Source organism: Callorhinus ursinus, unplaced genomic scaffold, assembly GCF_003265705.2.
Source record: "Callorhinus ursinus isolate GAN/ISIS: 27379988/994484 unplaced genomic scaffold, GSC_fseal_2.0 scaffold10, whole genome shotgun sequence".
Lineage (NCBI taxonomy): Eukaryota > Metazoa > Chordata > Mammalia > Carnivora > Otariidae > Callorhinus > Callorhinus ursinus.
Window position 1 is genome coordinate 50,141,776 of NW_027397072.1, and position 12,503 is coordinate 50,154,278.

A 12,503-nucleotide genomic window follows, 5' to 3' on the forward strand; every position below is an offset into this window, starting at 1 on the left:
AAAGAAAGAAAGAAAGAAAGAAAGAAAGAAAGAAAGAAAGAAAGAAAATCCCAGATCTACAGAATTCAGCTGAAACCCTTAAGGTGATAGTCTGCTTTAGTGCTTAATTATCTGTATGGTGGGTTCCTGCTTTCACTCTATTTTTGGGACCTGAAGACGCTTAACTGTCATGTAAACTCTGATAAGTGTTAGAAGATAGTTTTGAGGGATACCTGGGTGGTTCAGTGGGTTAAGCATCTGACTTCAGCTCAGGTCATGATCCCAGGGTCCTGGGATCGAATCCTACATCAGGCTCCTTGCTCAGCGGGGAGCCTGCTTCTGCCTGCCGCTCCCCCTGCTTGTGCTCTCTCTCTGACAAATAAATAATATCTGAGAAAGAAGTCCGATGCAGGGCTTGATCCCATGACCCCTAGGTCTCAACCTGAACAGAAACCAAGAGTTGGATACTTAACCAACTGAGCTACCCAGGTGCCCCAGATACAGCTAAATCTTAAGAAGAAAATTTATGGTTGTAAATGCCTATAACAATAAAGCAGAAAGATCTCAGATAAAAACCCTAAACTTCCACCTTAAGCATTAGAAAAAGAGCATACTAAAACTAAAGCAAACAGAAGGAAGGAAATTATAAAGATCAGAGTGGAAACTAATGATAGATAGATAGAGAGATAGATAGATTTTGATAGAAAAAAATGTATCTAGAATACATAAATAACTCTTAGAACTCAATAAAAAGAGAAATAACCCAAGTAACCACCACACCAGGTTCTGAATAGATATTTCTCAAAGATGTACAATTGACCAATAAGCACACAAAAGATGTTTAACATCATTAGTCATAAGGGAAATGCAAATCAAGAGCAAAATGAGATACCAGTTGATACCCACTAGAATAGGTACAATCAAAAAGTCAGGGGGCACTTGGGTGGCACAGTCAGTTAAGCAACCAACTCCTGGTTTCGGCTCAGGGTCGTGGGATCAAGCTCCGCGTCAGGCTCCATGCTCAGCTTGAGATTTTCTCTCCCCCTCCCTCTCCCTCTGCCCTTCCTCCCCACACTTGCTCTCTCTCAAATAAATAAATAAATCTTTAAAAACGTCAGATAATAAGACGTGTTACTTAGGTTGTTGAGAACCTGGAATCCTCACATACTGCTAGTGGGAATGTAAAATAATGCAGCAACTTTGGCAAACAGTCTGAGAGTTCCTAGAATGATTAATTTTTTTAAAAGATTTTTTAAAAATGTATTTATTTGACAGACAGAGAGAGAGCACAAGTAGGCAGAGCGGCAGGCAGAGGGAAAGGGAGCAGGCAGAGGGAAAGGGAGAAGCAGGCTCTCTGCTGAGCAGGGAGCCCAATGCAGGGCTCGATCCCAGGACCCTGGGATCATGACTTGAGCCGAAGGCAGCCGCTTAACCGACTGAGCCACCCAGGCGCCCCTTAAACGATTAAATTTAAAGTTATCATATAACCCAGCAATTCTACTCCTAGGTATATACCCAAGAGAAATGAAAACATACGTCCACACAAAAACTTGTATATGAATATTTATACAGAAGCATTATTTATCATAGTCAAAAGGTAGAAACAACCCAAATGTCCATTAATGGGCAAATGGATAAAATGTGGCATATACATATGATGGAATATTAGTTAGCCATTAAAATGAATAAAATATTGATATGTGTTATAACTTATATGAATCTGAAAACATCATGCTGAGTTAAAAGAAGCCAGTCACTGGGCGCCTGGGTGGCTCAGTTGGTTAAGCAACTGCCTTTGGCTCAGGTCATGATCCCGGAGTCCCGGGATTGAGTCCCGCATCAGGCTCCCTGCTCGGCGGGGAGCCTGCTTCTCACTCTGGCCCTCCCCCCTCTCATGTACTCTCTCTCTCTCTCTCTCAAATAAATAAATAAATCTTTAAAAAAAAAAGCCAGTCACAAAAGTCTACATTTTATATGATTCCATATTAATTAATTATTGTATTAAGGTCCAGAATAGAGAAATCTATAGAGACAAAGTAGATCAGGAGGCAGTGATGAGGGGGTAGGAGGGGTGATAGCAAAGGGTATAGGGTTTGTTCTTGAGGTGATGAAAACATTCTAAAATCAACTGTGTTGATGGCTGCACATACCTATGAATAGGGTAAAAACCATTGAACTGTACACTTTAAACTGGTGAATTGTATAGTATGTGCATTATATATCAATAAAGCTCTTTAGAAATGTTCTATGGGCATCTGAAAAGTTTTATTTAAAGATTTTTTAAAGCATACAAACATTTATACATATCTATTAGATCACCCTCATTACTTGCATTATTCCCAGATGTATTTTTAACTATGCTTTTCATAAAAAATTTCATTTCTATGATCTCTCATGATGTAAGCATGGGTACTCAACCTCTCTACTATTATTCTGTATTGTCCATTTCTCCTTGAGAGTTCTCTAGAGTTTTGTTAGTTTATAGTCTGTTCTGCATTCCTCCCATCCCAAAGGAAAGTTCCCTCTCCCCACTTAAGAATGTTTTCATTTTCATTTTATATATATTTTTATGCTAATTCATGGTTGAAGACGTATGTGTTATAGCCTTATTGTGGATTGCAAATCAGTATAAAAATATTCCTCCTTGATTCCTACAACACTTTGGCTGTCTATATCAATATCATTTTTCCAAATTTCCTTTTGATAAGTCTCTAGGTTTTCTAAAAGGAAACCATTCTGAGTCACTTTGTTTTTAAGGTGTCTGCTATATAGCATGGAACTGAGTTTGTTTTTTAACCTGAGTTTTTTTAATTGATGAATTTAGTCCATAAATATATGTAGTGTTGTTTTGTTTTGTTTTTTCTTTCTAGTAGGCTCCACACCCAGCGGAGCCCAATGTGCAGCTCAAATTCTCAACCGTGAGATCAAGACCTGAGCTGAGATCAAGGGTGGGAGGCTTAACCGACTGAGCCACCCAAGCGTGCCAATGTTTATACAGTCTTATATGTTTTCCATTCTTTATGTATTTTTTCCTTTTTAGATTTATTTGAGAGAGAGAGAGAGAGAGAGAGAGAGAGAGAGAGAGAGCGAGCATGAGCAGGGGGAGGGGAATAGGGAGCAGATTTTCCGCTGAGCAGGAAGCCGGATTTGAGGCTTGATCCCAGGTCTCTGGGATCAGGACCTGAGCAGAAGGCAGAGGCTTATCTGACTGAGCCACCCAGGCACCCGGTATTTTTTTTTTTTGTTACAAATTTACTTTTTTTCATTTCCCTTCCCTTTACTCTCCCGTTACTCCTACCATTTTTCTAAATGTTTTAGATGTTTTATAGTTTAATTCTTTTAGAAATAACTTACAATTTTAAATACTACAACTTACACACTTATTTCTTGATTTATCAACTTAAAAGATGAAAATAGTTCACTTATACTTCTTTTAGCCTGCCTTTCTTCTGCCTGTCTCCTTATTGATTTTTTTGTTTTTTTGCCTTGCTTTTTCAGTGTGGATGCCGGTACAATGTGCTCTTTTTCTTTAACGTTCAATACTATCATCAACATAAGTCTGTGTGTTGATTATTACACACAAATTTTCCCCTAGGACTGGGGTAGGTCCTTTTAAATTGTAGGTTCAGTTTTCCTTATTTATGTTATTATTTTTTGTTATCTTCTTTAGAGACACTAACAGTTATCACTGTGTTAGATCTCCACTGTCATTCCTCAAATTATTTTTTCTAATGGCTTTCATCTCCTTTTTTTGTTACAATTCTTTTCCTTCAATTTGTTCTCTGATCCCCTGAATCTCTTTACCTCTTGTTATTATCTAAACTTTATTTAATACATTTCATGTCTTCTATAATTATTCATAGTGTAAAACATTTAGGAAAAAATTTGTTTTCTAGAACATGCTTTTACAGATTGTAGTCCCACCTTTCTTTTCCAAACTATGTCTCCTACACTACCCACTGCTGAGTTGCAATTTTGTTTCTTCATCTTATACATTTTTTTTATTGTGGTAAAAAACATACAACATTAAATTTACCATCTTAACCATTTTTAAGTATACAGTTCAGTAGTGTTAAGTATATTCACATTGTTGTGCCACAGAACTCTAGAACATCTTCATCTTGCAACATTAAACACCATATCCATTAAACACCAATTCTCCCTCCACCCTTTCTACCAGCCCTGCGCAAATACTTTTCTATATTATGTTTTTATAATTACAATTACTTTAGATACTTCATATATGTGAAATATACAGTATTGTCATTTTTCAACTGGCTTATTTCACTGAGCACAAAGTCCGTGAGTTCATCTATGTTGTAGCATGTGACAGGACTGCCTTCATTTTTAAGGTTACATAATATTCTATTAGATGTATGTACCACATTTTTTAAATTAATTTTTTAAGATTTTATTTATTTATTTGATACAGAGAGAGAGAGCACAAGCAAGGGGAGCAGCAGAGGGAGAGGGAGAAACAGGCTCTCCTCTGAGCAAGGAGCCCGATGCAGGGCTTGATCCCAGGACCCTGGGATCATGACCTGAGCCGAAGGCAGACCCTTAACCAACTGAGCCACCCAGGCGCCCCAGTACCACATTTTCTTTATCCATTCATCTGTTGATGGACATATGGGTTGTTTCTGTAACTTGATTAATTGTAAATAATACTGTGATGAACATAAGTATGCAGATGTTGCTTTGAATTATTTTGGATATATACCCAGATGTGGGATTGCTGAATCATGGTAATTCTATTTCTAATTCTTTGGGGAACCTTGATACTATTTTCCATAATGGCCGCAACATTTTATATTCACACCAACAGTGCACAAGGGTTCCAATTTCTCTGCATTGCTGGGACAAGAGTTACTTTCTGTTCTTTTTGTTAACATCCTAATGGGTGTGGAGTGGTATCTCATTGTGGTTTATGATTTCCATTTCTCTGGTGATCAGTGATTTCAAGGATTTTTTAATATGCTTGTTGGCTAGTCATATATCTTCTTAGGAAAACTGTCTATTCAAGTCCTTTGCCCATTTTTCAATTGTGTTTCTTTGTTGTTGAATTATAATAGTTCCATGTATATAGTCTGGATATTAACCAGTTACCATGATTTGCAAATATTTTCTTCCCATTCCCTAGGTTGCCTTTTCACCCTGTTGTGTCCTTTAATGCAGTTTTTAATTGAGTAGTATAATTTATTTATTTTTGCTTTTGTTGCCTGCGCTTCTGTGTCATAACCAAGAAATCCTTGCCAAATCAAATGTCATGAAGCTTTTCCCTTGTTTTCTTCTAAAAGTTTTTTAATTCAGCTCTTATATTTGGATCTTTGATCCATTTTGAGTTAATTTTTGTATATGGTAAAAAGTAAGGGTTCAACTTCATTCTTTTGCATGTGGATATCCAGTTTTCTAACACCATTTGTTAAAGTGTACTTTCTCCACTGTGTAGTCTTGGTATCCTGTGGAAAATCATTTATCTTATACATTATCTTATCTATTGATCTTGATGTGAGCATCTGCATCTGGACTCTTTGCAAAATACAATATGGATAGATCAGCTCTTTGACTTCTTTCTTTTCTTATCTAGGTATGTTCTATCTCCCTCTAGAGGTAAAGTCTGACAGCTAGGTAGTAATGAGTTATGTTCTATATGTTCTTTTATGTTAGAAATAGGGGGCCATGGGTAAACATGGCCTTTTACTTGGCTTTTACTATTATTTTTTAAAAGTTTGTATTGAGGCTCTTTCTGTCTTTATCACGGTCTTCTGCAATGCCTTCAGATTTTAGGCTTTCCCCAGTTTCGGTATTGAGACATGATACTTCTATTATTATCCGCCTTAAGTATTTATTTGTAATCCTGTTTCTAAGTTCACAGTATCTTTTCCCAGAGGTAATAATTATTTTACATAATGAAGTGATTTGCATGAGAAAGAAAAAAATAGAAGAAAAAGAAAAATGGATCTCTATTTAAATTGTGAGGCAATGTTATTATCAGAATAAAATGGGGAGCGCCTGGGTGGATCAGTTAGTTGAGCATCCGACTCTTGATTTTTGGCGTGGGACATGATCTCAGGGTCCTGGGATTGAGCCCCACTTTGGGCTCCACGCTCAGTGGGGAATCTGCTTGAGGATTCTCTCTCCCTCTCCCTCTGCCCCTCCCACTGCTCATGCTTTCTCTCTCTCAAATAAATAAATCTTAAAAAAAGAAGAAAAAAATGGAAACACACAAACACAGGCCTTGTCTCTCTCTCACTCTCTGTCACTCCTCTTGTACTCCCCACCCCACCCCCCTGCCCCAATCCCATTACCTGCAATATCTATCTGCAAGGATTCTTTTTCTTTTGTCCAAGCTTCCTTAGGAACTGTCCTCTTGCTGTGGATCTCCTCTTTCTGTTTAATGGCTTTAGTGTCTGGTAGACTTTCAGTCTTTAGGTCTTGTAGTCGAGCTGAGTGCTCTGCAGCAGCAGGACCACTGGAACCTAAGAGAGGTAAATTAACACAGTATCTAGACAAGAAGTTGACAAAAAAATATTTTAAAATACCTCTCAAGCATCTAATATGTGAAAGGCACTATTACTGGTATTGAAGAAAAAAAAAAGATCATTTAGAAATGTGTTTAGAAACTATTAATCTATATTGGAGTTAAAAAATATATAAAAACATGGGGTGCCTGGGTGGCTCAGGCATGGTTGGTTAAGCATCCAACTCTTGATTTCGGCTCAGGTCATGATCTCAGGGTCGTGGGACTGAGCCCTGCCATCAGGCTCTGTGCTCAGCAGGGGAGTCTGCTTAAAGATTCTCTCCCTCTGTCCCTCCCCCAATCTCATGTGCATGCACTCTCTCTCTCTCTCTAAAATAAATAAAAGATATACATAAACAGATGTCATACAAAATAAAAGAATTACTGCATGAGAAAGAAGTGTATGTACTCAAAAGGGGAGAAACTACTTCTAGCTAGGAGGATCATGAAAGAATTCTAGAGTAAAATAACAACTGATTTGGGTGTTAGAAGATAGCTAACCTGGGATACACATTGAGAAAGAAAGAGAAAGGTATTTTAGGCAAAGGTAACTACATATAAAAACAAGAAAGTCAGGAAAGCAACTGAACATCTAAGAAATAGAGCAAGTATATTATTTGAATATAGAATTTATAAGGAAAAGAGGTATCTAAAAAGTTGTTTGGGAGCTGATTTTACTATTCTGAAAGACGGTACTAAAAGAGTTTAGGTTTTATTCTTAAGGGCAATAAAAACTTTCTGATTGTGAGATTAACAGGATCTGTTACTAGAACATTCATTAAGCAACAGAAAAAAAGGGGGGTAAAATTTTGAAATGTTGCCCAGAATATAACATAACTTGTGAGAACAAGCAATACACAAAAAAAGAGAAGTGGCTAATTATGCTCCAAAATGTTTCTATTTATAATATTGGCAGAGAGTACCAGCTGTCCTCTGAAATCCATTTTCCTTTCCTCTAAAATAAAACCCTGACAATAGAGTGGACAGGTTGAGGGGATCTTGTGTCCTTCAAATTCCTCCAAGTGCGTTCCTTCATGAGCACAAAAGCTTGTTTCCAGCCATTAAGTAGTTCAGATCTGAAACAGAAGCAACTACAGGCAACCAGTGTCCCTAGTCCTATCCCTAGGTCCCTGAATAATACCCCCAAGAGCAGCCCTAGCCATCAGCCCTTGGAAAGAATTCTGAAAAAGGAACTCATGTCAAAACAGTAAAATGAAGAATCAAAACAGCAACAACAACAACAACAAAACAATGGGCTTTGGAAGATTTTGATTTGGTGGCCTGCTGGGTAAAAGAAATTTTGATAATGTTTATTTGGGGAGAGAAAAACAAAGCAAGTATATCCAAGCTCTTAAAGTATTACTTAAAACTCAACTGGAGAAAATAAGAGGTAAGCATCAGCTGAGAAGAGAAGCAGAAATCAAATCCCACTTTAGACATCCAAATATTTTCAGACTGTACGGTTACTTCTATGATGCTACTTGTTTACCTAATTCTAAAACAGGCACCCCTTGGATCTGTCTATGGAGAACTTCACAACTGTCAGTCTGATAAGCAGAGGACTGCTACTCTTCTATAACAGGACTGGCAAATGCCCTGTCTTACTGTCATTCAAAGAAAGTTTATTCATGGAAACATTAAGCCAGAGAATCTTTCAATCTTAAGAACCTTGTAGGGAGGAATGCCTGGCTGGCTCAGTCGGTAGAGCATGCGACTCTTGATCTCAAGGTTGTAAGTTCCAGCTGCACACTGGGTATAGAGATGACTTAAAAAAAATAAAATCTTAAAAAAAAAAAAAACCAAAAAAACCTTGCAGGGAGAGAAATCCCTGAGCCAGGGCTGCTGTATAATCCGTCAGGAACAGGCTACTGACATTTATCTTACTGCTGCCTGCCTGCAATCTAGAACACTACAGAGTTGTTTTCTTGTTTGTTTGTTTGTTTGTTTTACTGAGCAGGCAGTACTTTGGTCTCCCTACTCAGAAAATTTCACTTCAGTAAACATGACAATCTGAAATGAAAGAAGCCACAAGACTCCTGCTAACTTCACTGGTTTCATAATCTGGAGACAAGGTTCAATTGCAGCCACCCCACAGCTTCTTCTGAGTAAGGTGTCCTTGTGGAAGATGAAGCCGGGGTCCAACTGGGGAGAAAGTGACCACTTTGCTCCAACTTGATCACTTAAAGAGCCATGCACTTTAACCTTCCAAGTAACTAAGGGTGTGTGTTACCTACTGGGTGGCCAAGCCCGGTAAAGTTGTCAGAATGAACATGTGATTCTTTCTTTCACATGTGAAAATGAAGATTTTTGTATTAAAAAAAAAATTTAGAACCTTGACTTCAATGGGCATATGGTTACCAGAATAAAGATTATATTTCCCAGCCTCCTGGCAACACAGCTTGGTATGAACGTGTGACTAAGTCCGGCCAACAGAATGGAAGGGGAATGGTACATGCAACATTTGAGAAGTATTTAAAGAAGGAATATACTTTTTTCTTTCCCTTTCTTCCTTTCTGCTGGCTAGAATACAGGACTGCTGGCTAATGCAGGAGAATGGAGGCTACAAATGTTGGAGCAACAGGAGAGAAAGAGCTTTGTTCCTTGATACAGTGGAGTCCACATCTAGATTTTTACAAGAAAGAGAAATAATTTCCTGTCTTCTTTAAGCCAATGTTACTTTGTTTTTGTTTTTATCTCTCAGAGCCAAAACAAATCCTAACTTTAACACACTATTATAGTCATTTTTAATCAGCATAATCCCACTGAAGTAAATTAACTGGATATGTACTTAAGAAGTAAACAAGCTGAATTCCTAAAGAAAAAGGTTTATGTACAACAATAGTATTAAAGAGAGAGCATCTTGTGGAACTGCATTTTTTATCAGTAAAGTCCATTATGTGAATTTCTGGCAATGAGATTAACTTGTGTACTATAGTCACAAAGTTGTCCAGAAATGTCTTAAGAGCTTTAAAAATGTTAATTTTACCTGCCAATCTATACCAAAAAATTGCAGCTAATATTCTATTTCACATATGAGCAAGACAGAGAAAGGTTGAAGACAGTAAGGGAACAGAGAAACTTTTCTGTTTATACTCATTTTAGAAGGCCAGAATAAAATAATATACAGATAATCCAGTTCAGTTACCTTCAGTGGTTTTCTGCAAGGATTCTTTTTCTTCAGGTTGGGCAGCGTTAGTCACTGCCTTTTTATTGTAGATCTCCTTTTTCTGGTTTTTATCTGAGACGTCCTCATCCCCAATGATGGAAACTTGAACTTGGGCATCTGGAATAATGACATCATGTAATTCCATAAAGAAGGAAAAGACAATAAGCACAAGAGGCAAGTCCCCCCCAAAAAGTCCAAACAAAATCCCAAACCTCTTTATATATTAAGAAAAAAAAGCATCTCCTAGGCCCCATCACAGCTTTTAAGTTGTGACAATTATGGTGGGTTTACAACATGAATTGAAAAGCTTTTCCTATTTTTCTGTGTACAACGATGGTTTAAATAAAATACCACTTTACTTTTTAAAACATTTTAAAATTTAAATTCAATTAATTAACATAGAATGTATTATTGGTTTCAGAGGTACAGGCCTGTGATTCATCAGTCTTATATAATATCCAATGCTCATTATATCACATGCCCCCTTAATGCCCATCACCCAATTATCCCATCCCTCCCCCCTCCACCCCCTCAAGCAACCCTCAGTTTGTTTCCTACGATTAAGAGTCTCTTATGGTTTATCTCCTTCTCTGGTTTTGTCTTGTTTGGTTTTTTTCCTCTCTTCCCCTATGATCCTCTGTTTTGTTTCTTAAATATGAGTGAGATCATGTGATAATTGTCTTTCTCTGATTGGCTTATTTTGCTTAGCATAATACCATCTAGTTCCATCCACGTCGTTGCAAATGGCAAGGTTTCATTTTTTGATGGCTGAGTAATATTCCATTCTCTATATATACCACATCTTTATGCATTCATCTATTGATGGACATCTGGGCTCTTTCCATAGTTGGGCTATTGTGGATATTGCTTCTATAAACACTGGGGTGCAGGTGCCCCTTCAGATCATTACATTTGTGTCTTTGGGGTAAATACCCAGTACTGCAATTGCTGAGTCATAGGGTAGCTCTCTTTGCAACTTTCTGAGGAACCTCCATACTGTTTTCCAGAGTGGCTGCACCAGCTTGCATTCCCACCAACAGTGTAGGAGGGTTCCCCTTTCTCCGCATCCTCACCAACATCTGTCGTTTCCTAACTTGTTAATTTTAGCCTAAAATACCACTTTAAATGAAATCTGTTCTTCACTGGTTTGACACAACAGTTAAAAAAAAAATCAGTTGTCTTTTTCAAAGTATAAAAGTGGATGTGAACAACTCTTTTGAGTTCTTTGGTTTATTCAAAGTTTTTGTCACTTATTGAGCCAATTTTGATATTTCATATCATCCTAGAAAAGTATCTGTACCATCTAGATTTTATATATAGTATTCTTATGATTTTTAAAAACCTCCTGAACTTATATCCTTTTAAAATTGCTTAATATTTTCTACTTTCTTTCTGTTTTTCTTGGTCATATTTACTAAAGATTTATCTACCTTATTGGTTTTTAAAATTTTTTTTTTTTAAAGATTTTATTTATTTATTTGACAGAGAGAGACACAGCGAGAGAGGGAACACAAGCAGGGGGAGTGGGAGAGGGAGAAGCAGGCTTTCTGCAGAGCCGAGAGCCCGATGTGGGGCTCGATCCCAGGACCCTGGGATCACGACTTGAGCTGAAGGCTGACGCTTAATGACTGAGCCACTCAGGCGCCCCTATTGGTTTTTTTTAAATCAGCTCTTTTCTTTCTTATATGAGAAAACTCAAGTGTAAAATGTTACTAAATATATTAAAAATCACCAATAAAAGAACTAGGATAACAATAATGGTTATGTTTTTACAATGGGTCAAAAAGAGGTTCAGTTCATCGCTAAGTATGAATATTTTTCAACAAAGAAATCGGAAAAGCAATAGAGTACTAAAGACATAACATAATGTGTCTACCAAAGAGTTTAAGAAATAAAACATTACAGATATGATTCCCTGTGTAAAGCCTCAGAGATGCCATTCTCTGTCTTTTCAGTAGTAACCTTTATGCTGAATTTAGAGTTTATCAATTTCAAGGATGTTTCTGAATTTTTTTACTTTATTGTATGTATTAATCAACAATATGTACCAGACTGGAACACAGAGCTATACTATGTTTAAAAATTGCCCTGGGATCAGCAGTACCTATTTAGCTAATAGCTATGCACAGGATTAAAAACAGTAAATGGAATAAAGCAACACAGAGAATTATGCATGTAGAATTTTCAGTGGCCACTGGAGTCTCCATTTAATAAATACAACCATGTATCAACTAGGGAAGTACAATGTCGGGAATGCAGAGGAAAAAAATCAAGCAGGTCTTTAAAGATTAAAAAGTTTCATAAAATAGTGGGGCCTGTATCTGGGGATAGGGTTGAAAACTCAAATACCCATAGTGACCAGACAGATAATGTGGATGAATGAAGCAGACTGGCTCTGAGAAGCGAGGGGACTTGAAGCAAACACGAGAATGTACATCTTCTCTGCAGGGAACAACCAAGCATCAGGGGCAGGTGATTACTGCCATGGGGGAATGCAAGCTGAGTGTAACCAGACATTCTCATTTTTCAAGGGAAGTCCAAAATCTTACTTTTAAATGTTGGCAGCAAAATGAAAAGAAACTTTAAAACACTATGTGAGCCATATACTTTCTTGCAAAATCCAATCTATGAAAATATTAGTTTGTACCATCAGATAAATTCATGAAGCAACTTTAATCAAGATTTCCTATGTTTCTAAAACATAGCCGATTAGATAATATTCCACTTCAAAAGTTGCAGTATATTTTATTTCCCATAGTGAAAATAAAATTAATAGGCTTAAGAAATCTGTGAAGCATTTTAAAAGATTTCATAACTATTTTACCTTGTTTATACCCA

At 37.1% G+C, this 12,503-nt stretch overlaps 1 protein-coding gene and 1 pseudogene across 3 annotated transcripts in view; one reads left to right on the forward strand and one right to left on the reverse strand.

Moving 5' to 3' along the window:
• ALMS1 (ALMS1 centrosome and basal body associated protein) overlaps window positions 1-12,503 on the reverse strand; it is a 210,000-nt gene that overhangs the window by 47,605 nt on the left and 149,892 nt on the right. For all 3 annotated transcript variants that reach the window (XM_073897525.1, XM_073897523.1, XM_073897524.1), the window contains 2 exons: window positions 9,645-9,782; window positions 6,288-6,458 (listed from right to left, as the gene is read on the reverse strand). In XM_073897525.1, the coding sequence (XP_073753626.1) occupies window positions 6,288-6,458; window positions 9,645-9,782 (309 nt within the window). The remainder of the gene's footprint in view (window positions 1-6,287; window positions 6,459-9,644; window positions 9,783-12,503) is intronic.
• On the forward strand, window positions 6,860-8,174 carry LOC141373537 (aurora kinase A-like; annotated as a pseudogene).